The 23,953-nt window shown below is 44.4% G+C and overlaps 1 protein-coding gene and 1 long non-coding RNA gene across 4 annotated transcripts in view; one reads left to right on the top strand and one right to left on the bottom strand.

The window, feature by feature from the left end:
* Positions 1-121: 121 nt before the first annotated feature.
* LOC142071123 (uncharacterized) lies at positions 122-7,611 on the bottom strand. The gene is made up of 2 exons (XR_012667110.1): positions 7,511-7,611; positions 122-1,124 (listed from the first exon to the last, which is right to left on the bottom strand). It is a non-coding gene; the product is annotated as an uncharacterized LOC142071123 (long non-coding RNA).
* The window catches only part of SLC39A6 (solute carrier family 39 member 6), a 30,191-nt gene continuing 12,923 nt past the window's right edge, over positions 6,686-23,953 (top strand). Inside the window, exons 1-6 of one of the 3 annotated variants that reach the window (XM_048839465.2) lie at positions 6,686-6,897; positions 10,227-10,847; positions 16,706-16,886; positions 17,148-17,317; positions 22,192-22,404; positions 23,612-23,678. In XM_048839465.2, the coding sequence (XP_048695422.2) occupies positions 10,236-10,847; positions 16,706-16,886; positions 17,148-17,317; positions 22,192-22,404; positions 23,612-23,678 (1,243 nt within the window). In that variant the 5' untranslated portion in view covers positions 6,686-6,897; positions 10,227-10,235. Of the gene's footprint in view, positions 6,898-6,997; positions 7,231-7,662; positions 7,746-10,226; positions 10,848-16,705; positions 16,887-17,147; positions 17,318-22,191; positions 22,405-23,611; positions 23,679-23,953 lie in introns of those variants that run through there. The other 2 variants (XM_048839466.2, XM_048839464.2) reach the window with 2 other exon arrangements.

The following is a 23,953-nucleotide window of genomic DNA, read 5'->3' as shown; positions in this document are numbered from 1 at the left end:
TATCATCGTGCGCTGCACAGAGAACTATACAGCATAAGCTCATTGAAATTCACCCCCTCCCTCAATGTGGAGAGAGATACACAACAGCTTTTTGCCCCAAGTTATAATTTCCACACACTGGTTTTAGAGAAAACAAAAACAAGTTTATTAACTACAAAAGATAGATTTTTAAGTGAAATGATAGCAAACAGATCAAAGCAGATTACCTTAGTAAATAAACATAACTGCAAACTGAGTTTCACACACTAGATAGTAGGATATAAATTAGCAAATTCTTACCCTGAGTGATAAACAGGTTGGCAGATTCTTAAGGCACAAGTTGCCTTGGCTTCCCCACATTTTCACACACAGGCTAAAAATCCCTCTAGCCGGGGACCATTACGTCCCACAGTTCAGTCCTTGCCCTTCAGATGTTTCCAGGTGTGTTGTTGTAAGGAGAGTAAGATACCATCATGATGTCATTTTCCCCCTTTCATATCTTCTTCCCACTTGCTGGAAAGCTCTTTTGGTGTGACCTGGGTCAAACAGTTCCCATTGTGTAGTGCTATCTCTGAGAGGTTTCTATTGTACACAGTTCCTGGAGTAATCCTTGTGCGCATTTCTTCAATAAGACATTAACATTGTTTGGCCTTTTTACTGTTGTACCTGAAAGGCTGCTTGTGGGTGTTTTCAATCTCACAACATGTTTCAGTAACACTTGCAGAGCCAACCTGCATAATTTCACATTTGACTATAGCACATACAATCCAACGAGATATTACTGTCTAGCAGATCAAGACTTTTAGAATGATACCTCACAAGGCATACTTTGTACAAAACATATCCTAATTACACGACAGTGGGGTGCCAGGGTGTCACACTATGTTTGCCCTTCTCATGTGGATAGTTCTTTGAAAACTTCAATAATGCACAGTAGTGTTCAAAAAGACTAACAATATTACGAACTATCAGGAAAGGGATAGAAAATAATAAGAAAATATACTGCCACTATATAAATCTATGGTGCATCCACATCCTGAATATTGAGTGTAGCTCGAGTCACCTCATCTCAAAAAGGATACAGTGGAACTGGAAAAGGTTCAGAGTAGGGCAACAAAGATGATCAGTGGTATGGAATGGCTTCCCTACAAGAAGAGACAAAAAGATTAAGGTTCTTCATCTTAGAAAAAAAATGATTAATAGGTGATACAATAGAAAATAATGAATGGTGTGGAAAAAGTGAATAGAAAAGTGTTATTTTCCCTTTCCCACAATACAAAAAAGAGGGGTCACCCTATGAAATTAATAGGCAATGGTTTTAATACAAACAAGGAGGTGTATTTTTTCACACAATTCACAATTAACCTGTGGAACTCTTTGCCATGGGATGTGTTGGCCAAAAGTATAACTGGGTTTAAAAAAGCACTGGATAAATTCATGGAAGATAGGTCCATCAATGGTTATTAACTTTGTGCTTGGGGCAACCCTAAACGTCTGACTACCAGAAGCCAGAAGGGGGAAAACAGGTGGATCACTCCATCTGCCCTGTACACTCCCCCAGAAGCTCTAGTACTTGTCACTGTCAGAGACAGGATACTGGGCTAGATGGACCATTGGTCTGACCCAGTATGGCCATTATGTTCTTATATTAGCTGCTTGAGAGACAACAAAGGTAACTACCAGCAGGAGGGAGTAGGGAGATCTTCCCACAGTCTCCAACTGCCTGATGGTCTGTGAAAATGTAAAAGACCTAAGCTGGATGGGAGAATAAATTCTGCTCCCCTTGACTCTACATATGAGGCTCAAAAGACCACCCCAGTGAGGTAGGAGATCAATACTCCTCCCCTCCCCCAAGAGAAGCTGAGGTAAAGTCACTCGAGTACCTGGACCCCGACCTCTGGGGAAATGGGATAAAGGAATTTGGCTGTAGGGGAGGTCTGAAGAACCTGTCTTGCCCAATCCCCCTGTTATTAGAAGCAGTGCAAGGTTGAAATTCATTTCATAGGGAGGAAGCCGTTCCTTACTCCTTTTGGTCCAAAGAATTGCTACTTCTGGGGCAGTGGGGCAGCTGACCCCTTGAGGGACAAAGGGACACCACACACACTCCCTAAAAGCTGCATGGGATGTGGGAATCTGAGGATCAGGTCTCAAATTCACACCCAAAGATTTTGGGGGAACAAGGTTAAGAAGGGCATGTAAGAGCTCAGAGGTTCTAAGGAGAGAAATCATGAAGGATGTTTGTCAAACATCAAAAGACTCAATAGATTTTTTTGAAGGATATATCCTGGGCCAGCAGAATGTTTATCTGAATCGCTGAAATGTGAAATTATAAAGGTCATGTCAGAAACACCATCCAGGGATAGAGATGGCGAGTTGTATGGGCCTGTGGTGCCCGGGGTCCAGGAATATTCAGGGCTGGGGGCCCTGCGCCACCAATGTTTGGAGCTCGGTCTCTCCCCTGGCCCTGCCTAGAGCAGCCCCTGGCCCCTGCCTGCCCCCTCGCACGCCTCACTCGGGCCCCGGAGAGTCCCCCCTGCTGACCCAGAGGTCCCTGCCTGAATGAAAGCGGCAGGGCTCTGCCTCACCTGCCTGCTGCTGCCTACGGCTACAGCACAGCACAAGAGCAGTGCTGGTGGCAGGCTGAGGCAGCTGGCGGCTGCTGCTGCTAAACCTCAGGAGGGGGAGGGGGCACACACATGCTTGGCAGCCCTCCCCTCCCCCTGCACCCACCGTGAAGGGACACTGCCGAGGGGGCTTCTGACGGGAGACAGCTGGAGTGGACCTCACCCACCTGAACAGCAGCTGGGGCTTCCGTGAGTGTTTGACCCTGTGATCCGCCCCCCGCAGCCACCAATCCTGCCCAACGCCGGGCAAGGGGCAGCCCCATCCACTACCAAGGCTGTGGTGAGAGGCAGCAGGGGAGGAAAGAAGCCATATGTGATAGCGGTCCTCTCCCCGTGCCATACCCCTTACCCCCTCCCTCAGGCTGCACCCCCTCCCTCCTACCCCGAAACTCGCTCCCAAAGCCTGCACCTCCAACCCAGAGCCTGCATCCAAACTCTGTCCCAGAGCCTGTACCCCCACCCCTTCCCACACACCCCCTCCTGCACCCGAATTCCCTCCCAGAACCTGCAAATTCCCTCCTACACCCCCACCCCTTGCCCCAGCCCAGAGCCTACACCCAAACTCCGTTCCAGATCCTGCACCCCCTCCCATCCGCAAACTCCCTCCCAGAGCCTACACCCCCACCCCAGCCCAGAGCCTGCACCCCTCACCCACTCCTGCACCCCCACCCCCTGCCCTAGCCTGGAGCCTACAGCCAGCACCCAAATTCCATCCCAGAGCCTTGTACCCCCACTCCCTTCCCACACACCCTCTCCTGCCCCCAAACTCCCTCCTAGAGCCTGCACCCCCACCCCTTGCCCCAGCCCAGAGCCTACACCCAAACTCCATCCCAGAACCTGCATCCCTCACCCCCTCCTTCACCTCTACCCCCTGCCCCTGCCCGGAGCCTGCACCCAGCACCCAAACTCCATCCCAGAGCCCAACCTCTCAACCGTCCTACACCCCAATCCCCTGCCCCAGCCCAGGGCCTGCATCTCAGATCTCCTCCCCACACCCAAACTCCCTCACAGAGCCTTAGGCAGGTGGGGGGGCGGAGTTCGGGGGGGGGCAGGCTCTGGGCATTCCGGGCACCACCAAAATTTCTACAAACCTGCCACCCCTGTCTAGGGAATAAACCTGTCCACAAAATAAGTCAAGGGTTCCCCAGGATGCTGCTCAAGCACACTAGTTATACTCAATTTTTACAGAGGGAGATGTGACAGATATGGCAATTTCCTACAATATACTTGAAAAACAGAACGCCACTAGCGGTCACCTTCAGCCCCCAACTAAAACCCCTCCAACGCATTATTAAGGATCTACAACCTATCCTAAAGGATGACCCAACACTCTCACAAGTCTTGGGAGACAGGCCAGTCCTTGCCTACAGACAGCCCCGCAACCTGAAGCAAATACTCACCAACAACCACATACCACACAACAGAACCACTAACCCAGGAACTTATCCTTGCAACAAAGCCCGTTGCCAATTGTGCCCACATATCTATTCAGGGGACACCATCACAGGGCCTAATAACATCAGCCACACTATCAGAGGCTCGTTCACCTGCACATCCACCAATGTGATATATGCCATCATGTGCCAGCAATGCCCCTCTGCCATGTACATTGGTCAAACTGGACAGTCTCTACGTAAAAGAATAAATGGACACAAATCAGATGTCAAGAATTATAACATTCATAAACCAGTCGGAGAACACTTCAATCTCTCTGGTCACGCAATCACAGACATGAAGGTCGCTATCTTAAAACAAAAAAACTTCAAATCCAGACTCCAGCGAGAAACTGCTGAATTGGAATTCATTTGCAAATTGGATACTATTAATTCAGGCTTAAATAGAGACTGGGAGTGGCTAAGTCATTATGCAAGGTAGCCTATTTCCCCTTGTTTTTTCCTACCCCCCCCCCCAGATGTTCTGGTTTAACTTGGATTTAAACTTGGAGAGTGGTCAGTTTAGATGAGCTATTACCAGCAGGAGAGTGAGTTTGTGTGTGTATGGGGGTGGGGGGGATGTGAGAAAACCTGGGTCTATGCAGGAAATAGCCCGACTTGATTATGTAATGACAGGTTTCAGAGGAACAGCCGTGTTAGTCTGTATTCGCAAAAAGAAAAGGAGTACTTGTGGCACCTTAGAGACTAACCAATTTATTTGAGCATGAGCTTTTGTGAGCTACAGCTCACTTCATCAGATGTATACCGTGGAAACTGCAGCAGACTTTATATACACACAGAGAATATGAAACAATACCTCCTCCCACCCCACTGTCCTGCTGGTAATAGCTTATCTAAAGTGATCAACAGGTGGGCCATTTCCAGCACAAATCCAGGTTTTCTCACCCTCCACCCCCCCACACAAATTCACTCTCCTGCTGGTGATAGCCCATCCAAAGTGACAACTCTTTACATAATCAAGTCGGGCTATTTCCTGCCTAAATTAATAGTATCCAATTTGCAAATGAATTCCAATTCAGTGACAACTCTTTACATAATCAAGTCGGGCTATTTCCTGCATAGATCCAGGTTTTCTCACATCCTCCCCCACCCCCATACACACACAAACTCACTCTCCTGCTGACAACTCTTTACATAATCAAGTCGGGCTATTTCCTGCATAAATTGGAATTCATTTGCAAATTGGACAGGCAGTGGCTGGCTCCTTACAAAGGCAGCTTTGCCTCTCCTGGAATTGACACCTCCTCATTTATTATTGGGAGTGGACTACATCCACCCTGATCAAATTGGCCCTGTCAACACTGGTTCTCCACTTGTGAGGTAACTCCCTTCCCTTCATGTGTCAATATATTGCCTGTGTCTGTAATTTTTTACTACCTGCATCTTAAGAAGTGGTGTTTTAAGCAAGAAAGCTTATGCCCAAATAAATCTGTTAGTCTTTAAAGTGCCACCAGACTCCTTGTTGTTTTTGTGAATACAGACTAACGCGGCTACCCCGATAAGTATCTTTGCAGTCCATTGTATTAAATGCAAATATAATGTATTATTGTGCACTTGGAAAATCAACCGACTGCATTAAATGTGGCAGACAAGAATGGTAATTTGGGACATTACATGTGGAGTTCCTGGGAAGTAGCTATGGGAAGGTTAATGCAAATATCTTTATGCACAAATCCAGACTTTTGAAGCTATGCCCTGAGGAAGGGACCATTGTCTATTAATTACCTGTTCCCAGAATCTGAAGATCAAAGGCCCAAAAGCTTTATAAAGAAAAAGGCTGATCTGCCCTGTTCAGTATGCTTATTCTGAGCTGAGGCTGTTATGAACTTGTAAGCACAGAAAAACCCCAAGGTGGTTTGAAGGACTAACTCCTTTACCACAGCCTTTGTTGGAACTGGACAGGTGATCTCTGCTAAGCTTATTAGCATGATGGTAGATTTTTTGTTGTTTTCTCTGTAATGCTTTTACCTTAAGAAAAAAGTGTTTTCTTAGCAAGAGCTGTGTGGTAACTTGTAACTGCTAACAATTACATTAATAGCCTTTGAAGAGAAAGCAAAGCACAGATGCTGACTTGTTCAGGCAGTCTGGCTTGCTGGTGATATCATAGCGTAGGCAGGGAATTGTGCAGCCTGGGGGAAAAACTTAGTCAGGAGGGAGAGAGATGCCGGTCTCTGCCCAGGTGAGGAGATGGCTGAGGATCCAGGAGCCTAGACTGGGTGCCCTTGAAAGACCACAGAGAATACAGGGGTGGGTGCCCTGAACTGATACAATATTTATTAAGATTGTTTATAAACAATATTTATAAGCCATTACTAAAAAACCCTCACCCTATACACCTAAATCTTCCCCCACCCCACAATCCCATCCTCCCAAAAAGATTAAAAGGAACCTCTCCTCAGCACACACAACTCAAGAAAACACAATGGATGTGTCTAGGTCAACTTGTTTTAGAGTTATAATCAGCTAACAGTCAGAATAAATTCTAGAAAATAAATTACAGCCACGGCTTAAAACTATGACTAGGGCTTGGAGGGGAGGGGGACTCTTCCAAGCCCACTTGAGATGCCCCACACAGGCTGTGCAGACATCACAGCGCTGAAGTCAGGCTTTGCGGAGCTGTCAGAGTCGGTTCTGCCTCAGGGAGGTGTGGATCTAAACTGGGGAAAGCCGCATCCCGGCTCAGGCGGCCCACTAGGCACGTGCCTGGTACCCCCACTTCAGCTTGAACTGAACACAGTCCAGCCCCCAGGGTTACCAAGACAAATGGGGAACTGGGACCCGAGTGACACCGCAGCCAGCCTCCAGCCCAGGGACCAGCAGCAGCTCCAGCCGCCGTGGCGGTAAGAAGCTCCCTGGCTCCAGCCCACCAGCAGGGCGGGGCGGAGCGGAGCCGCACCCCACGGCTCCGGGCACGCCAAGGCCTGGACCGCGGCTTCCCCCCTCCGGTCTTTTGGCTCCCGTGAGGGTGCGATCAGCAGGCGCCGGCCGCTCCCCCGGCACCGCGAGTCGCCCCGCGCCTTATAACGCCCCTGCCCGCGCGCCTGGCCTTCCCTCCGCGCCCTGAGCAGCAGCGAGGCAGACGCCAACGGCTCCCCAGCGCCCGCTCCTGCCCAGTCTCCCCAGCCGGGCGGCGAGCGGAGCCGCCCCACCGAGCCGACACGCCGCCCAGGCAGGTTTCTCCTCCGCGCCCGCCGGGCCTCTGAGCCCCGCCGGGGCGCGGCGCGGCACGACACCGGGCCGCCCTCTAAGCCCAGCCCAGTGGCGCTGGGGCCGTTCCGCCTTCCGCGGGGTCTCCCGGGCAGTCGCCACCGCCCAGGGGTCTCCAGCCCTGGCCCCGACCACGGCTGCCGAGGGGGACGTGCGAGCAGCCGAACCCCGCGCCCTGGAGCGGGCCCCGCAGGCACCAGTGGGAACGGGACGGGGCAGCGCGCGCGCGTAACCCGGGCCGCTCACCCAACTGCCGCCGACCCGGCGCGCGGCCTGCGTTCGCCGCTAGGGGGCGGGGCCCGCGGTTCCTGTGCCCATTGGCTCGGAGTCAACCCGTGACATTCCGCTACATCCTGATTGGCTGCCCGGCGGGCCGGGCTTGGACTCTGCCTGGGCCGCTGGGCTTGGGAACGAAGCCGGAAGGGGAGAGGGCGGCGGGGGTGCGCTGAGGAGCCGGGGCGCGGGGCGGCTGCAGGAGGAGGTGAAGTGTCCCCGCCGGAGCGGTGTGAGGGGAGGCGGGACCGGGCCGGGCCTGCGCGGCCGTGACTCCCCGGGGAGGCCACGTGGGCTGGTGGGGATGGCGCCCGCCTGTGCCGGGCTTGTTTGGCTCCTCCTGGGGCCGGCCCGCGAGCCTCGGCCCCGAGCCCCGCCCGGCATGCGGGCGATGCCTGAGCGGGGCGCATAGGCGGAGGCTGGTCTCCTGCCTGGGGAAGTGCCCCGGCTGCCCGCGTGGGGATCCCGGCCCCCCACACTCCAGTTGTACGGAGGGGAGCAGTGTCCTCCGAGCTGGGCCGGATCTGCCTTCGCACTGCCTTAGCGTACTCACTCAGTGATAGGCCCCAAGCCCCGGCGCCGCTGTTTGTCATATGTGCAATTAATGTGTCATCTTAGTCGCACATCTGTCCAGGGCTGGCTTCACCTCTTCGCAATTTGTTTAATATTAGAAATGGACCAGATGCGGTAGGGGATTGGTCCGGGGTATTGGAGATAATTGGAGAAAAGTTGCATTAGATTGATAAGAGATGGACACACTAATTTTGAAGTACAAATCTTAACTGAACGTGCATGTTGTTCATAGTCAGTGGGAAATTTAACTGAGTATTTTGTGTTCAGGGTCCATGGAGCATATGGGGCAACTTCTTCACAATATGAAGTAAACACTTTGTCTACTGCTTGTAAACTAAGATTCTGATACTGCAAATGCTCGTGCACAGGCTTCGAACAAAGCATCTGAGTAGTCCCATGATGTGTAAAATTAAGCACAAGCGTTTTCAAAATCAGAGTTTAAGGGCCTGAATCTGTAGTTCCTACCTTATGGCATTTCATTATAGTTAGTGGGAATCAGCACAGGAGTAACTGTACATTTAGGTGGTAAAAACAGGAGTACTTGTGGCACCTTAGAGACTAACAAATTTATTTGAGCATAAGCTTTTGTGGGCTACAGCTCACTTCATCGGATGCATAGAATGGAACATATAGTAAGAAGATTTTTATACATACAGAGAACATGAAAAGGGGGAAGTACCCATACCAACTATTATTTGCAATAGCAGGCTTCAAAAATGTGTATAGTCTTTGCTGCAACATAATACTGATTTAAAATGTTAGGCAGCATATAAATACTGCATTTGACAATTAAAGGTTCCCTTTTGTATGAAACATTACAAATGTTTATAGCAACTTCTTGGTCCAAGAACCAAAGGCACTTTAAAACTTACATTTGTATATAGTTTCTATACCAGTTTATCTCTGTCTGCACCTTTGGAGTGAAATGTGGTAATTTTTAATAGCTCCCAGCAATACTACACAACCATTTACGAAAAATTGAGATTATATCAAAATTAAACTACAGGTATAACTTAAGCAAAATGTAGCAATAAGTCTTAATGTATGTACAAAATGAATTCACGCTCTAACTCTTATTAGGTATGACGTCTTAATGATGAGGAGTTCAGGATCTTGCTTTTCCATTGCTCTAAAACATGGGTTTTCAAACCATGGGTCACGACCCGGAACTGGATTGCGGAATAGAAGGGACTGGGTTGTAGCGGCTCTGGTCAGGACCGCCGACGGGGCCGTTAAAAGTCCTGTCAGTGATGCTGCCAAGCTAAGGCAGGCTAGTCCTACTGTTTCCAACACCACGCCCCAGAAGCAGGCAGCAGCAGGTCCAGCTCCTGCCGGGGGGGCACTGGGCACTGTGTGCTGCCCCAGCACCGGCTCCGCACTTCCATTGGCCAGTTTGTGGCCAGTGGGAGCTGGAGAGGGCGGTGCCTGCAGGCAACAGCTGCGCAGAGTAGCTTGCGCACCTCCGCCTAGGAGCCAGACCTGCTGCTGGCCGCTTCCAGGGTGCAGGGTGGTCCGTGGTCCCAAGACAGGCAGGAAGCCTGCCTGTGCACCCCCGCTGTGCCACTGACAGAGAGCTGCCTGAGATAAGCCTGTGGCCCAATTCCCTGCCCCTCCTCTGAGCCCCCCCAAACCCAGAGCCCCTTCCTGCACCCAAACCCCTCATCCCCAGCCCTCACCCCCAACCCTGAGCCCCTCCCATACCCCAAACCCTTTGGCATCAACAGTTTTCTTCAACTGGGTTGCCACTGCTCTAAAACCACTGCTCTAAAATCTTCAGCAGCACAGTTCCCCCTACTGCAATGTTGAGTTTGGTCAAACGCTATCTTACAGGGCTGGTCTAAACACAGTTGCACCAATTTAACTTTAAACCAGTGTCGTTAAACTAGTTGAACTTCTGCGTGATGATGCTCTCTCACTGGTTTATGTTGGTTTAGCTTGCCTCTTGTAAATTTACCAACAAGCTAAACCAATATAAGCCAGGTTTCAATTGATGGATATTCCTCTTGCTATGGCACCTTTTCTGGTAATAATTCAGGTCAGCTAAATTAGACAGTGAGTTGCACTACAGCACATATGTGCTGTCTCATAACTTTTTTTTGTCATTCCTTTTTTATAGGAAGCTGCAATGGAGAATGAGCTTCTGATGACCTTTCTTTTGTCATTTTCCATATTGTTCTGCAAAAGTCATCGTCATGAAGTAGAGCTGGCTACTGTGGCACAGACCTCTGAGAAATTAATTCCAGATAAGGCAGCTGGTGTCAACACTGACTTGGCAGCACTTATGCAGAAGCATCACCTTCAGGAACTTTTCCAACGTTATGGGGAGAACAATACTTTGACTATTGAAGGATTTAGAAAGTTGCTGCAAAACATAGGAATAGATAAAGTGAAAAGTATCACTATTGGTCATGATCACGATCATGATCATCATCTTCATCATAACCATGTTATGCTAAGCAAAAACTTAGAGAGAACAGATTGCCCAAATCATGAATCTGGTGGTATAAATAAAGATCCTAGTAATGGTCAGGCAAAGGAATTACAAAGAATAGAAAACGCTGAGCACAAGCAGAACTTGATAAGCAACAAAAACACTGTTATGGAAATAACTGCATATACCAACACCACTGCTACAGATGGCAATCCTTTGTTACAGAATTCAGAAACCAGAGAAGTGAAGCCTGTTCATATAAGTCTAACCAGCCCCAGTGCCATGAATGTCACAGACAGCAGCAGTGTGAGTTTACTTGTTAATGGAAAAACTAATGAATCACTTCTTTCCCTAAGGGAATCGGAAAGAGGAAGTTACATGTATTATAAATTTAAAAACCAAAATACACAAGAAGTGAGACTAGTGTTCTGTACTCTTCTTGGGGGCATATCCCCATTAGAAGTGTGTTAGTATGGTTTGTCTTCCAGAGACATTCATTTAACTTCTAGGAATCTTGATGCAAGAGGTGTGTGTGTGTGGAATAGTTATGCATTCTGGTTTGTACACTGAGTTGTAATATTTGATTTATTTTTTTTTTCTTTCTGGTTTCTCTCTTTAGGAGAACATTTTAAGACTAGTTAATGTCTGACACAAGTATGTGAAAGTTTTTGATGCTTATTATAGGAAAACAATTACGTTTTCTTATGGTGTAGAAAAGGGTAGATTAAAAAAAATTTAAAAACAAATAGTACTCTTTGAAAGTTTAACATTTCTATAACCATGCATATTGCTGAACTTATTCCAGGTAGGCTTACATTTTTCTGCTTCAAGTAAAAGGCTAGAATCACAGAATATCAGGGTTGGAAGGGACCTCAGGAGGTCATCTAGTCCAACCCCCTGCTCAAAGCAGGACCAATCCCCAATTAAATCATCCCAGCCAGGGCTTCGTCAACCCTGACCTTAAAAACTTCTAAGGAAGGAGATTCTACCACCTCCCTAGGTAACGCATTCCAGTGTTTCACCACCCTCTTAATGAAAAGGTTTTTTCTAATATCCAGCCTAAACCTCCCCCACTGCAACTTGAGACCATTACTCCTTGTCCTGTCCTCTTCTACCACTGAGAGTAGTCTAGAACCATCCTCTCTGGAACTACCTCTCGGATAGTTGAAAGCAGCTATCAAATCCCCCCTCATTCTTCTCTTCTGCAGACTAAACAATCCCAGTTCCCTCAGCCTCTCCTCATAAGTCATGTGTTCCAGACCCCTAATCATTTTTGTTGCCCTTCGCTGGACTCTCTCCAATTTATCCACATCCTTCTTGTAGTGTGGGGCCCAAAACTGGACACAGTACTCCAGATGAGGCCTCACCAATGTCGAATAGAGGGGGGTGATCATGTCCCTCGATCTGCTCGCTATGCCCCTACTTATACATCCCAGAATGCCATTGGCCTTCTTGGCAACAAGGGCACACTGCTGACTCATATCCAGCTTCTCGTCCACTGTCACCCCTAGGTCCTTTTCCGCAGAACAGCTGCCTAGCTATTGGGTCCCTAGTCTGTAGCGGTGCATTGGGTTCTTCCGTCCTAAGTGCAGGACCTTGCACTTATCCTTATTGAACCTCATCAGATTTCTTTTGGCCCAATCCTCCAATTTGTCTAGGTCCCTCTGTATCCTATCCCTGCCCTCCAGCGTATCTACCACTCCTCCTAGTTTAGTATCATCCGCAAATTTGCTGAGAGTGCAATCCACACCATCCTCCGGATCATTTATGAAGATATTGAACAAAACCGGCCCCAGGACCAACCCCGGGGCACTCCACTTGACACCGGCTGCCAAGTAGAGGTGGAGCCATTGATCACTACCCGTTGAGCCCGACAATCTAGCCAACTTTCTACCCACCTTATTGTGCATTCATCCAGCCCATACTTCTTTAACTTGCTGACAAGAATACTGTGGGAGACCGTGTCAAAAGCTTTGCTAAAGTCAAGAAACAATACATCCACTTCTTTCCCTTCATCCACAGAACCAGTAATCTCATCATAAAAGGCAATTGGATTAGTCAGGAATGACCTTCCCTTGGTGAATCCATGCTGACTGTTCCTGATCACTTTCCTTTCATGTAAGTGCTTCAGGATTGATTCTTTGAGGACCTGCTCCATGATTTTTCCGGGGACTGAGGTGAGGCTGACTGGCCTGTTGTTCCCAGGATCGTCCTCCTTCCCTTTTTTAAAGATTGGCACTACATTAGCCTTTTTTGAGTCATCTGGGATTTCCCCGTTCGCCACGAGTTTTCAAAGATAATGGCCAATGTCTCTGCAATCACAGCCGCCAATTCCTTTAGCACTCTCAGATGCAACGCGTCCGGCCCCATGGACTTGTGCACCTCCAGCTTTTCTAAATAATCCCTAACCACCTCTTTCTCCCCAGAGGGCTGGCCATCTACTCCCCATGCTGTGATGCCCAGCGCAGCAGTCTGGGAGCTGACCTTGTTAGTGAAGACAGAGGCAAAAAAAGCATTGAGTACATTAGCTTTTTCCACATCCTCTGTCACTAGGTTGCCTCCCTCATTCAGTAAGGGGCCCACACTTTCCTTGGCTTTCTTCTTGTTGCCAACATACCTGAAGAAACCCTTCTTGTTACTCTTGACATTTCTTGCTAGCTGCAGCTCCAGGTGCGATTTGGCCCTCCTGATTTCATTCCTACATGCCCGAGCAATATTTTTATACTCTTCCCTGGTCATATGTCCAACCTTCCACTTCTTGTAAGCTTCTTTTTTATGTTTAAGATCCACTAGGATTTCACCGTTAAGCCAAGCTGGTCGCCTGCCATATTTACTATTCTTTCGACACATCGGGATGGTTTGTCCCTGTAACCTCAACAGGGATTCCTTGAAATACAGCCAGCTTTCCTGGACTCCTTTCCCCTTCATGTTAGTCCCCCAGGGGATCCTACCCATCCGTTCCGTGAGGGAGTCGAAGTCTGCTTTCCTGAAGTCCAGGGTCCGTATCCTGCTGCTTACCTTTCTTCCCTGTGTCAGGATCCTGAACTCAACCAACTCATGGTCACTGTCTCCCAAATTCCCATCCACTTTTGCTTCCCCCACTAATTCTTCCCGGTTTGTGAGCAGCAGGTCAAGAAAAGCTCCCCCCCAGTTGGCTCCTCTAGCACTTGCACCAGGAAATTGTCCCCTACGTTTTCCAAAAACTTCCTGGATTGTCTATGCACCTCTGTATTGCTCTCCCAGCAGATATCAGGAAAATTAAAGTCACCCATGAGAACCCGGGCGTGCGATCTAGTAGCTTCTGCGAGTTGCCGGAAGAAAGCCTCATCCCCCTGGTTCAGTGGTCTATAGCAGACTCCCACCACTACATCACTCTTGTTGCTCACACTTCTAAACTTAATCCAGAGACACTCAGGTTTTTCTGCAGTTTCATATCGGAGCTCTGAGCAGTCATACTGCTCCCTTACATACGGTGCTACTCCCCCACCTTTTCTGCCCTGCCTGTCCTTCCTGAACAGTTTATAACCATCCATGATAGTACTCCAGTCATGTGAGTTATCCCACCAAGTCTCTGTTATTCCAATCACGTCATAATTCCTTGACATCACCAGGACCTCCAGTTCTTCCTGCTTTTTTCCAAGGCTTTGTGCATTTGTATATAAGCACTTGAGATAACCTGCTGATCGCCCCTCACAGACGTTCCTGCCTGTGCTTCCTCCCGGTATCCCGCTTTCACACTTACTCAGGGCTTTGGTCTCCTTCCCCCGGTGAACCTAGTTTAAACCTCCTCACTAGGTTAGCCAGCCTGCTCACAAAGATGCTCTTCCCTCTCTTCATAAGGTGGAGCCCGTCTCTGCCCCAGCACTCCTCCTTCATGGACAGAAAGTAATTCATCCTACATAGAAATCAATGAGAGGCCTTGGAACTTAAGTATGGATTTTATGCAAGTTTCATTATGTATATTTACTAATCATCTTTGGTAAATGTAATCTGGTATAAACTTGTATTCTAGAGGTTGGGAGCCCTAAATTCTGTTCACCACTCTGCAATTGGCTTACTCTTCTGTGATCAGGCAAATAAGTCTTGCTGTGCCTTACTTTCCCCTTTTAAAATGGGGAAAATAATCACCTTTGTAAAACATTCTCATTCTCTGATGAAAGCTGCTGTCTGCGCTTTCTTTATTTCTGTAATTAGAGCTGCCGTAGATACTTGCATGTCTGTCCCTGAAAAATGATAATCCTCTCATTTCACTTTCACTTCCACTTTCCTGCTGCTACCCTGTATTTTCAAGTTGGAGCATGGTTTTGAGAAGGTGAAGTTTAGGTGGGATGGACCTGAGGTCAGGACAGGCAGATGATCTGAGGGAATGATGGGATCTACGAGGGGCTTGAAGCATGGAAGGGACATACGGGCACTGAGATATTCCTGAAACCATTCTGACAATAATATAAAATTTAGCTGGAAGCCTTAAGTGTAATGAAACTTAAAAAAACAAAACAAAAAAAACCTTCAGTGTCTTTAATGCTTTTCCCATTCATTTCAATGCAGACTAAGTTTCTTCCTATCCTAACTTCTCCTGCTTCTTAGGGTAGGTCTACGTTACCTAAGCGATATCTAAGTCAATATAACTTATGTGGCTCAGGGGTGTGAAAAAGCCCTCTTCTTCCCCCAATCCCAAGCAACACAAGTTGCACGCTGTCCACACTGGCACTATGTTTCCTGCTGACGTAGCTTCTGCTTCTCGCTAAGGTGGAGTAACTATGCCGATGGGAGACATCGGCATTGCGCATCTTCACCAGATGCACTACAGTGGCACAGTTGCATCGGTACAGCTGTGCCGATGTAGTGCTGTAGTGTAAACTTGCCTTTAGTAAGGACATGGTAGCTGTCATTCAGTGTCCTCTTCTGTAAAATGTAAGGCTTTTTTCCCCAAAAGAAGGCTTTTGTTTTTGACTATGTCCAATTAATTCTGAAGTATCTTGTTTTTGTTAAAGTAATATGTATATATTCACCCCACTACTACCTTCCACTGGTACTGTTGCACAGATTATTAAAATTCAATCACAAACATACCTTTTTTTTTTTTTTTTTTTTTTGAGTGCTGGATCCTACCTCTTTTTCTTAAGAGGTGGGGGAGGTTTTGTAGAGGCAAACCCAAATGAAAATAAAATGTCTTTTCTCTTTCTTTTTTAAAAGGAGAAAGGGATGCTCATGGAACTGCTGGCTGGTGTCACTAAATAAAACCACTGTAATGAGAGCTTTTCCTACAGCCAAATCCTTCACCATTAAGGGCTTTAAAAATCAGCAGATCCTCTTTGAAGTCTATTTACCCTACTTGAGGTAGCTAAGCTAAATAGTTCAGGGTGTGTGTGTGCGCGCATAATTACAGGTTCTGAATTCAGTGTTGAGGCATATTTCATTTTTCACAAGCAGAGGAGAAACAAGGCTGGCAGCCCTACTAAAGAGGAATGACTAGACTTTTAAAGACTGCAAGTAGTGTGGAATACAAAGATAGTTGCAGGAAGAAACATGTTCAGAACATGGCTTTCGATCGAAATGATGTGATTGAAAAGATTTATTACGAGCCTCTCATAAGAAAGCCTTCTTCCTCCAGCATGATTTCTGTCTTCCTTCAATTAGGAATGAGTCAGCTCATGCATCCAGCTGGCAATGTTGTCCAATTAACTCTCGAGTCCGGAGGCTGAGGCTAGCCCATGGAACGAGAAATGTACTGCTAGCATTGTCCACCTCCCTTAGGTGTATGCAACATGTACTGTAGACACAAGAAAGGATAGAATCTTGAGGGAGATTCGATTTCAATGTCTTCAATGATGGGTATCTTCTTGGTTAGGGTGTAGTGAATAGAGGCTGCTTCCATCTACACACAAATTTGAACTGAAACAACAAAAGGTGTGAACTGATAGGTTTAACTGTTTTGGTGCCTGTGCATTGACAATTATTTCAGAATAAAACTTGCAAAAGTTTATTTAGCTGAAGTCAGCTTGTTACCAACCTTAGCGACTGACCTTGGCTAAAATTGATTTAACTATTTTAGGGAGGTGCTACTGTATTTTGAACTGGTATTGGACTGCTCTTGAAGTTTTTCTAGGATATGATAGTACTTCTGTTCTTATTCATCTTAAACAGGGTTTTTCTTTCTGCAGTGCTTCAATGTATCAAAACTGATGACGTCTCATGGAATAAGCACACAAGTATTGTTGGCTGCTACAGAATTCAGCTATCTTTGTCCAGCAATTATTAACCAGATTGATGGTAAACACTGCATAATCCATGCAGCTAGTGAAAAGACTGAAAGCCCTCCAAAAAGCTATTCTTTGCAAATAGGTAGGTTTTAATTTCTTTTTAAATTTAGAATAAATCTTACCAACAATCATTCGCACTTGAAATTTGCTTCTTTTTATAGCTAATATAAATATTTAGATTCTAAACTATTATTTTTTCTTAGATACTTGACTTTTCTATATGCTGTACAAAGAGTTCTTTCTAGACACCCTTATCCTGGGGATTTTCTTAGTTATTAACGTCTAAATCAGTGTTTTGAAGAAAGCAAGCATCATCTGATATATTTTGTATTTCTCTTACCAGCTTGGATTGGTGGTCTTATATCAATCTCCATCATCAGTTTTCTTTCTTTATTGGGTGTTATATTGATACCGCTGATGAATCGTGTATTTTTCAAGTTTCTTCTAAGTTTCCTTGTGTCACTGGCTGTTGGGACTCTGAGTGGAGATGCTTTTTTACATCTCCTTCCACATGTAAGTATTTTTTACTCGTATTAAATCATTCATCTTAACTTGAAAAATGTTAGTGAAATATGGCTTTATTACCTTATTATCAATGTCAAGTGCTTTAGGAAGCCTACTAACACTTGGTTTGGCTGTCTACCAAACCTACTGGTTTATTGACATTAATGAAAACTTGTATTAACCTAATAAGAAAAAATGATCTACCTTCAAGTAATCTATGTAAAACTGTAGCTGCTGTTTCTGATCTGACTTAGGATTCCCCACAACGCATGCAGTTGCACTATCATACGCTGGTTTGCAACGTTCTTGTACATTACTCAGTGCCTCACACACAAGTTGCGCTTGTAGATCAGCAATTTAAAATCCTTTCGGTATTTTTTTTTCTTTTCACCCTCTTCCCCTACCACCTCATTTTTATTTTTTTTTATTTTTTTTTTTTTTGAGAAATAGAAATAGCTCCATTATCTCTTTCCAGTGTGACGGGAGAGAGATAATTACAACATTCAAATGCTGACATTGCTTATCCTCTGAATGGAGCATCTGAGAAATGCTGGGAACACAACACTTTGAGAGGTTTAATACCAGACCACTTACCCATGTGATGGGGTTGAAGAGACTCAACTTAGGTCAAGAATGGAACTGGACTAGAATCCCTATAAAATTCTGTCTCTAGGGACGTCTATGTGCCGGACTTATAGTACAGGGACAGTCCAACCCTGTGGTACGCTCCATCAGTAAAACTAAGTGTTATGCAGTGAGTTGAAAGCCTTGCTTTCTGTATGTGTAGGTTTTTCCTTATTCCCTTCAGTTATTTATATTGTTGACCTGTTTCTCAGATTCTGGAGGCACTTGGGCCTCTGTGCTTGGGGTGCAAGTATCCTGAAAATCCAGCATGCTTTATTGTATGTTCTTTACTTACAAACCTTATGGAAGACTGGCTTTGTGAAAGCAGTATTCTCAGTGATGCTTGAACCATACTTATGCTGCAATTAAGGGGTTGCTAATGTATCTTAACTTGAAAATTTTCAAAAGAAGCAACAAAAGCAGCACTGCTGCTGAGTCCTATACGCTTCTTCATAAGAACCTCCACTAGCACTCTTCTCGTGTACAAAAGTGCTAAGTACTAGCCTTCAGGCCTAAATTCAGCAGTGTCATAACTGGGACAGGAACTTGGGCGCATATATTAAGGTAGTTGCACTTGCACTGATTTGGCATTTGGTGGGTGGGTACAATAAGAGTAATTCTCTCACACCAGGGAGTGGAGCAGGAAAAGCAGGTCCTGATTAAGAACAGCTCTGACCCTTTTGTCAGGCTGCTTTTCTTTATCTTGCACCCTCCTGAAAGTTGCTTTTTGTGTTCCTGTGTTCCTTGATGTTCAAGATATATTTGTTTTTCACACTTAATGTCCGTTTAGTACAAGCTACACTACTTTAATGTTTACACTAGGGCAGTCAATCGCAGTTAATGCATGTGATTAACTCAAAGTAATCAGGATTAAAAAAATTAATCCCGATTAATCCGTTTTAATTGCACTGATAAACAATAGAATACCAATAGAATATGAAACTTACTACATATTTTTGGATGTTTTTCTACATTTTTAAATATATTGATTTCAGTTACAACACAGAATGAAAAGTTGACAATGCTCACTTTATATTATTTTTATTACAAATGTTTGCACTGTAAAAATGGCAAACAAAAGAAACATTATTTTTCAATTCACCTCATACAGATACTGAAGTGTAATTTTTTTATCATGAAAGTTTAACTTACAAATATAGAATTATGTACAAAAGAATAACTGCATTCAAAAAATAAAACAATGTAAAACTTTAGAGCCTACAAGTCCACTCAGTCCTACTTCTTGTTCAGCCAATTGCTAAGACAAACAAGATTGTTTACATTTACATGAGATAATGCTGCCTGCTTCTTATTTACAATGTCCCCTGAAAGTGAGAACAGGCATTCGCATGACACTTTTGTAGTCGGCGTTGTGTGGTATTTATGTGCCAGATGTGCTAAACATTCGCATGCCCCTTCATGCTTCGGCCACCATTCCAGAGGACATGCCTCCATGCTAATGATGCTTGCTAAAAAATAATGCTTTAATTAAATTTGTGACTGAACTCCTTGGGGGAGAACTATGTCTTCAGCTCTGTTTTGCCCACATTCTTCCATATATTTCGTGTTATAGCAGTCTTGGATGATGATGCAGCACATGTTGTTCATTTTAAGAACATTTTCACTGCAGATTTGACAAAACACAAAGAAGGTACCAATGTGAGATTTCTAAAGATAGCTACATCACTCAACCCAAGGTTTAAGAATCTACATTGCCTTCCAAAATCTGAGAGGGACGAGATGTAGAGCATGCTTTCAGAAGCAACATTCTGATACGGAAACTACAGAACCCGAACCACCAAAAAAGAAAATCAACCTTCTGCTGGTCACATTTGACTCAGATGGTGAAAATGAACATGCATCGGGTCCGCACTGCTTTGGATGGTTATCGAGCACAACCAGTTATCAGCATGGACGCATGACCTCTGGAACGGTGGTAGAAGCGTGAAGGGACATATGAATCTACATTGTGTAAAGAGTTGTCACTTTGGATGGGCTATCACCAGCAGGAGAGTGAATTTGTGTGGGGGGGTGGAGGGTGAGAAAACCTGGATTTGTGCTGGAAATGGCCCACCTGATGATCACTTTAGATAAGCTATTACCAGCAGGACAGTGGGGTGGGAGGAGGTATTGTTTCATATTCTCTGTGTATATATAAAGTCTGCTGCAGTTTCCACGGTATGCATCCGATGAAGTGAGCTGTAGCTCACGAAAGCTCACGCTCAAATAAATTGTGGCTTTAAAAACATTCAAGGTGTTTTTACACCTTGGCTCTAAGGTGCCACAAGTACTCCTTTTCTTTTTATGAATCTTTAGGGCATCTGGTACATAAATATCTTGCAGCGCTGGCTACAACAGTGCTGTGCAAATGCCTGTTCTCGCTTTCAGGTGATACTGTAAACAAGAAATGGACAGCATTATCTCCTGCAAATATAAACAAACTTGTTTGTCTGAGCAATTGGCTGAACAAGAAGTAGGACCGAATGGATTTGTAGGCTCTAAAGTTTTACATTTTTATTTTTTGAATGCAGTTATTTTTTGTACATAATTCTACATTTGTAAGTTAAACTTTCCTGATAAAGAAATTACACTACAGTACTTGTAGTAGGTGAATTGAAAAATACTATTTCTTTTGTTTTTTACAGTGCAAATATTTATAATCAAAAATAAATATAAAGTGAGTACTGTACATTTTCTATGCTGTGTTGTAATTGAAATAAATATATTTAAAAATGAAAATATCCAAAACTATTTAAAGAAATGGTATTCTATTATTGTTTAACAGTGCGATTCATCGTGCGATTAATTTTTTTTTAACTGCTTGACATCCTTAGTTTACACTCATTTTCCAACCCACTTACACTATGACTATTGCATTTGATCCAGAGTGTTTTATGGGAGTTGCACCATGCTTATATAAGGTCCGAATCTGGACCTCAGGGGATTTCCTCTTTCATACTGGACAAGAAACTATACTTTAGGAATGCATTGGGGCTTTTTAGGGGAATGCACCTCTACCTCAAAATTTGACCTAAGGAATTAAATCTGGTCAGAAATTCTAGATTTGTGTATCTCCATCTGGAAAATTTACTACTATACAACTGAGAGTGAAAATGAGTAAATTTATCATTGTTATCAAATTTTTCCCTTATGATTTTGTCTTGTTCAAATAGGTGTCATTTTATTCTCTCTGCATGCCCTCCACTCCCACTCCCCCGCCCCCTCCAAAAAGCGCAAAAAAATGCAAAATAACTTTCACACTCCTATCAAGACTACTTTGGGAATAGAGTTGACTTGTTTAACTGCTGCCCTAGATCCAACATACCTAGCAAAAAAAATGGGAGAGGGAATAGTTTGATTTTTAGTGCTAAACAGTCATCTTTTTAGAGCACTTACAATGCAATACCTAGATTTTTGTTTTCCCCGATATTAAAATTCAGTCTCCATAATGGTGCTTCTGTCAGATGGTTTATTCATTATACACCCTTGGATTCACCTTAACACTAATCTGCCTGAGTTGTGGGATCTTTGTTTAGCTAGCAGATTATTTTGATCCTTTCTGCTCTATTTAACCAGCCATTTATTTATTGTCATAGGAAGTGAATGCCATTTACTGTTTCAAAACATAAATTTAATCAACGTGTACATTAAACAAAATTACTGTTGCTGCCACCTCAAAAATATATTGGCAGCAGAATTTTCTGGAATAAGACAAACTCATGAAAAAGTTAAGCAGAAGTCCTTCTCTCCTGCCCTGAAAGCTGCCCAACTTTGGTTCAAGTAGCCTCCCAATGGGGGAGAGCCCCAGAGATGGGGTCCTCTGAGAGCAGGCAAAGGCTTGGGTCACTATTGTGTGGTCTGTATTAGAAAGGAATGTTCCTAGCTTCTTTGTCAGCTATAGATGAGGCAGTAAAAATGGTGGTCTGGGCCACCACTACTAGCTGAGGATTTAGCAAGAGCATCCTAATGTTGCAAACCATTCTAAGAAAGGTGCATATGCACACTTGGTAGGGGGTGATGGCTGGGTCTGCATGTACTCTTTAAATATTTCCCTTTACCCACAAACATCACAGCCGTTTAATCCATTTTGAGTTGTTTTCATTTATAGTTCTTTCTCACATTTAAGAAAGTAATAAGATTTGTCTCTGGAATCAATAAAAATGAGCCACAGAGCACCTTTCAGTTTTTTCTTCTGTTGTACTGAAATTTATTCTGAATTAGTGGAACTTGAATGTTTTTTTTTTTTTAATTTCCCTTAGTCTCATGGAAATCATCACCATCACCACGAGAAACTTTTACTTGAACAAAATAAAGATGCCCTGTTCAAGCATCTTGTCTTTCAAAGTGAAGAAGAAACTGCTTATTTGGATTCCACATGGAAAGGACTGACAGCCCTTGGAGGCCTGTATTTCATGTTTCTAGCTGAGCATTTGATCACTTTAATTAAGCAGTTTAAAGACAAGAAGAAAAAGGTAGGGAAATTACATTTTTGAAGCCTCATTGCACTATGTAATAGTCGTGTCTGTGGATATTAAAATTAGTCTTTTGTAGAGAGCAGCTTGTTGATTAGATTTGGTAGCTAATAAGGAATGTGCTCACAACTCAATTTTTGCTTATAAGTCTATAGTACTATACTTTGGGTGATCCTAACCATCTTTCCTCCTTCAGAGTAGACATGTATTTATATTCCTAAAAAGAATTCTGTTAACTGTTTTCTTGCACAAGCAGATAATTCAGTCTGCATCTTTCAGTTGTTTACCTTGAAGTTACAGTGAAAGACCTGATTTACAGTGAGTGCCATCTTAAAACAACAAAAACCACATCATTCTCCTCCTCCTCCCTCCAAAAATCCCAGTGGTTACTATATTGGGATTGTTATGGTAGTCCTTACACTTACATCATTGGTGTTATTCCTATTCTAACTACTGTGGGTGTAAATGTTATTTTATAAAATGGTGCCCACTGTAGCAAGCTGCATAGTGTAAAAATGGGTAAGAAATCATAGAATAGCAGGGTTGGAAGGGACCTCAGGAGGTCATCTAGTCCAACCCCCTGCTCAAAGCAGGACCAATCCCCAATTTTTGCCCCAGATCCCAAATGGCCCCCTCAAGGATTGAACTCACAACCCTGGATTTAGCAGGCCAGTGCTCAAACCACTGAGCTATCCCTCCCCCCAATACTCATGAGGTTGGCAGGATCAGTCTCCATAACTACAGCTAAAGTTCTTTGCTCTTTGTAAGGTACCTCTGGGCAAATAGTTCCCAGGCAGAGCAGATGCTTGGTTTTCATCATGTTTTAAAGAGACATTTGTTTAAAATTTGAGTATGCGTTAAACACTACAATAGGGAAAAAATTGGCATTTTGTGAGGCTTTAGAAGTGTTTCAAGTATAAAGTGGAACTATAGTTACTGTGTAATTCTGTATAAATCCTTATGCCTGCTCATTGTGACATTTTTTTTCCCTCTGTACCCTAGCTAATTCTTTGCCTTTTTACTCTACTTCTTACTCTGCTTCTGCTGACGTTCTAGTCATCTTCCTGATTATGTATTCTTTGGATATCTCCATGCTGTCCTCTTGATTTTCATGCTGCATAATTTTATAAATATACTGTGTATTGCTCATATATATCCTGAAAAATAAGTAAAATATTTATAACTTCAATTTTTCTTTTGGAGTCAGAAAAAAAATGAAGATGCAGAAAGTAAGAAGTTTTCAACAAATGAAGAAAAATTAGATGCAGATTATCGTAAGTCTTAGTAATACTACTGCACAATTGTATCAATCAAAAGGGTAAAGAATCTTTTCTATGCTATTGAAGGCTCATTGATCCTTTCACTTACTGTTGACTGGATCACTGTGTAGCTAGGTTAATTAAATCTTTCCTGAAACAAAATCTTGATACACGTTGGTATGCAGAGGATTGACCCTAAGTAAGTTGATTTTTAACCTTTTTTTAATGTTGATAGGGGTTCGAAGTAGTCCATGTGTTTTCTGAATTTTTAAGCTTCTACTCTTGTGATA

This window comes from Caretta caretta, chromosome 2 (assembly GCF_965140235.1).
Source record: "Caretta caretta isolate rCarCar2 chromosome 2, rCarCar1.hap1, whole genome shotgun sequence".
Taxonomy (NCBI): domain Eukaryota; kingdom Metazoa; phylum Chordata; order Testudines; family Cheloniidae; genus Caretta; species Caretta caretta.
The sequence above is the reverse complement of the archived record's forward strand: the minus strand, read 5'-3'. Positions and strand labels throughout refer to the sequence as shown.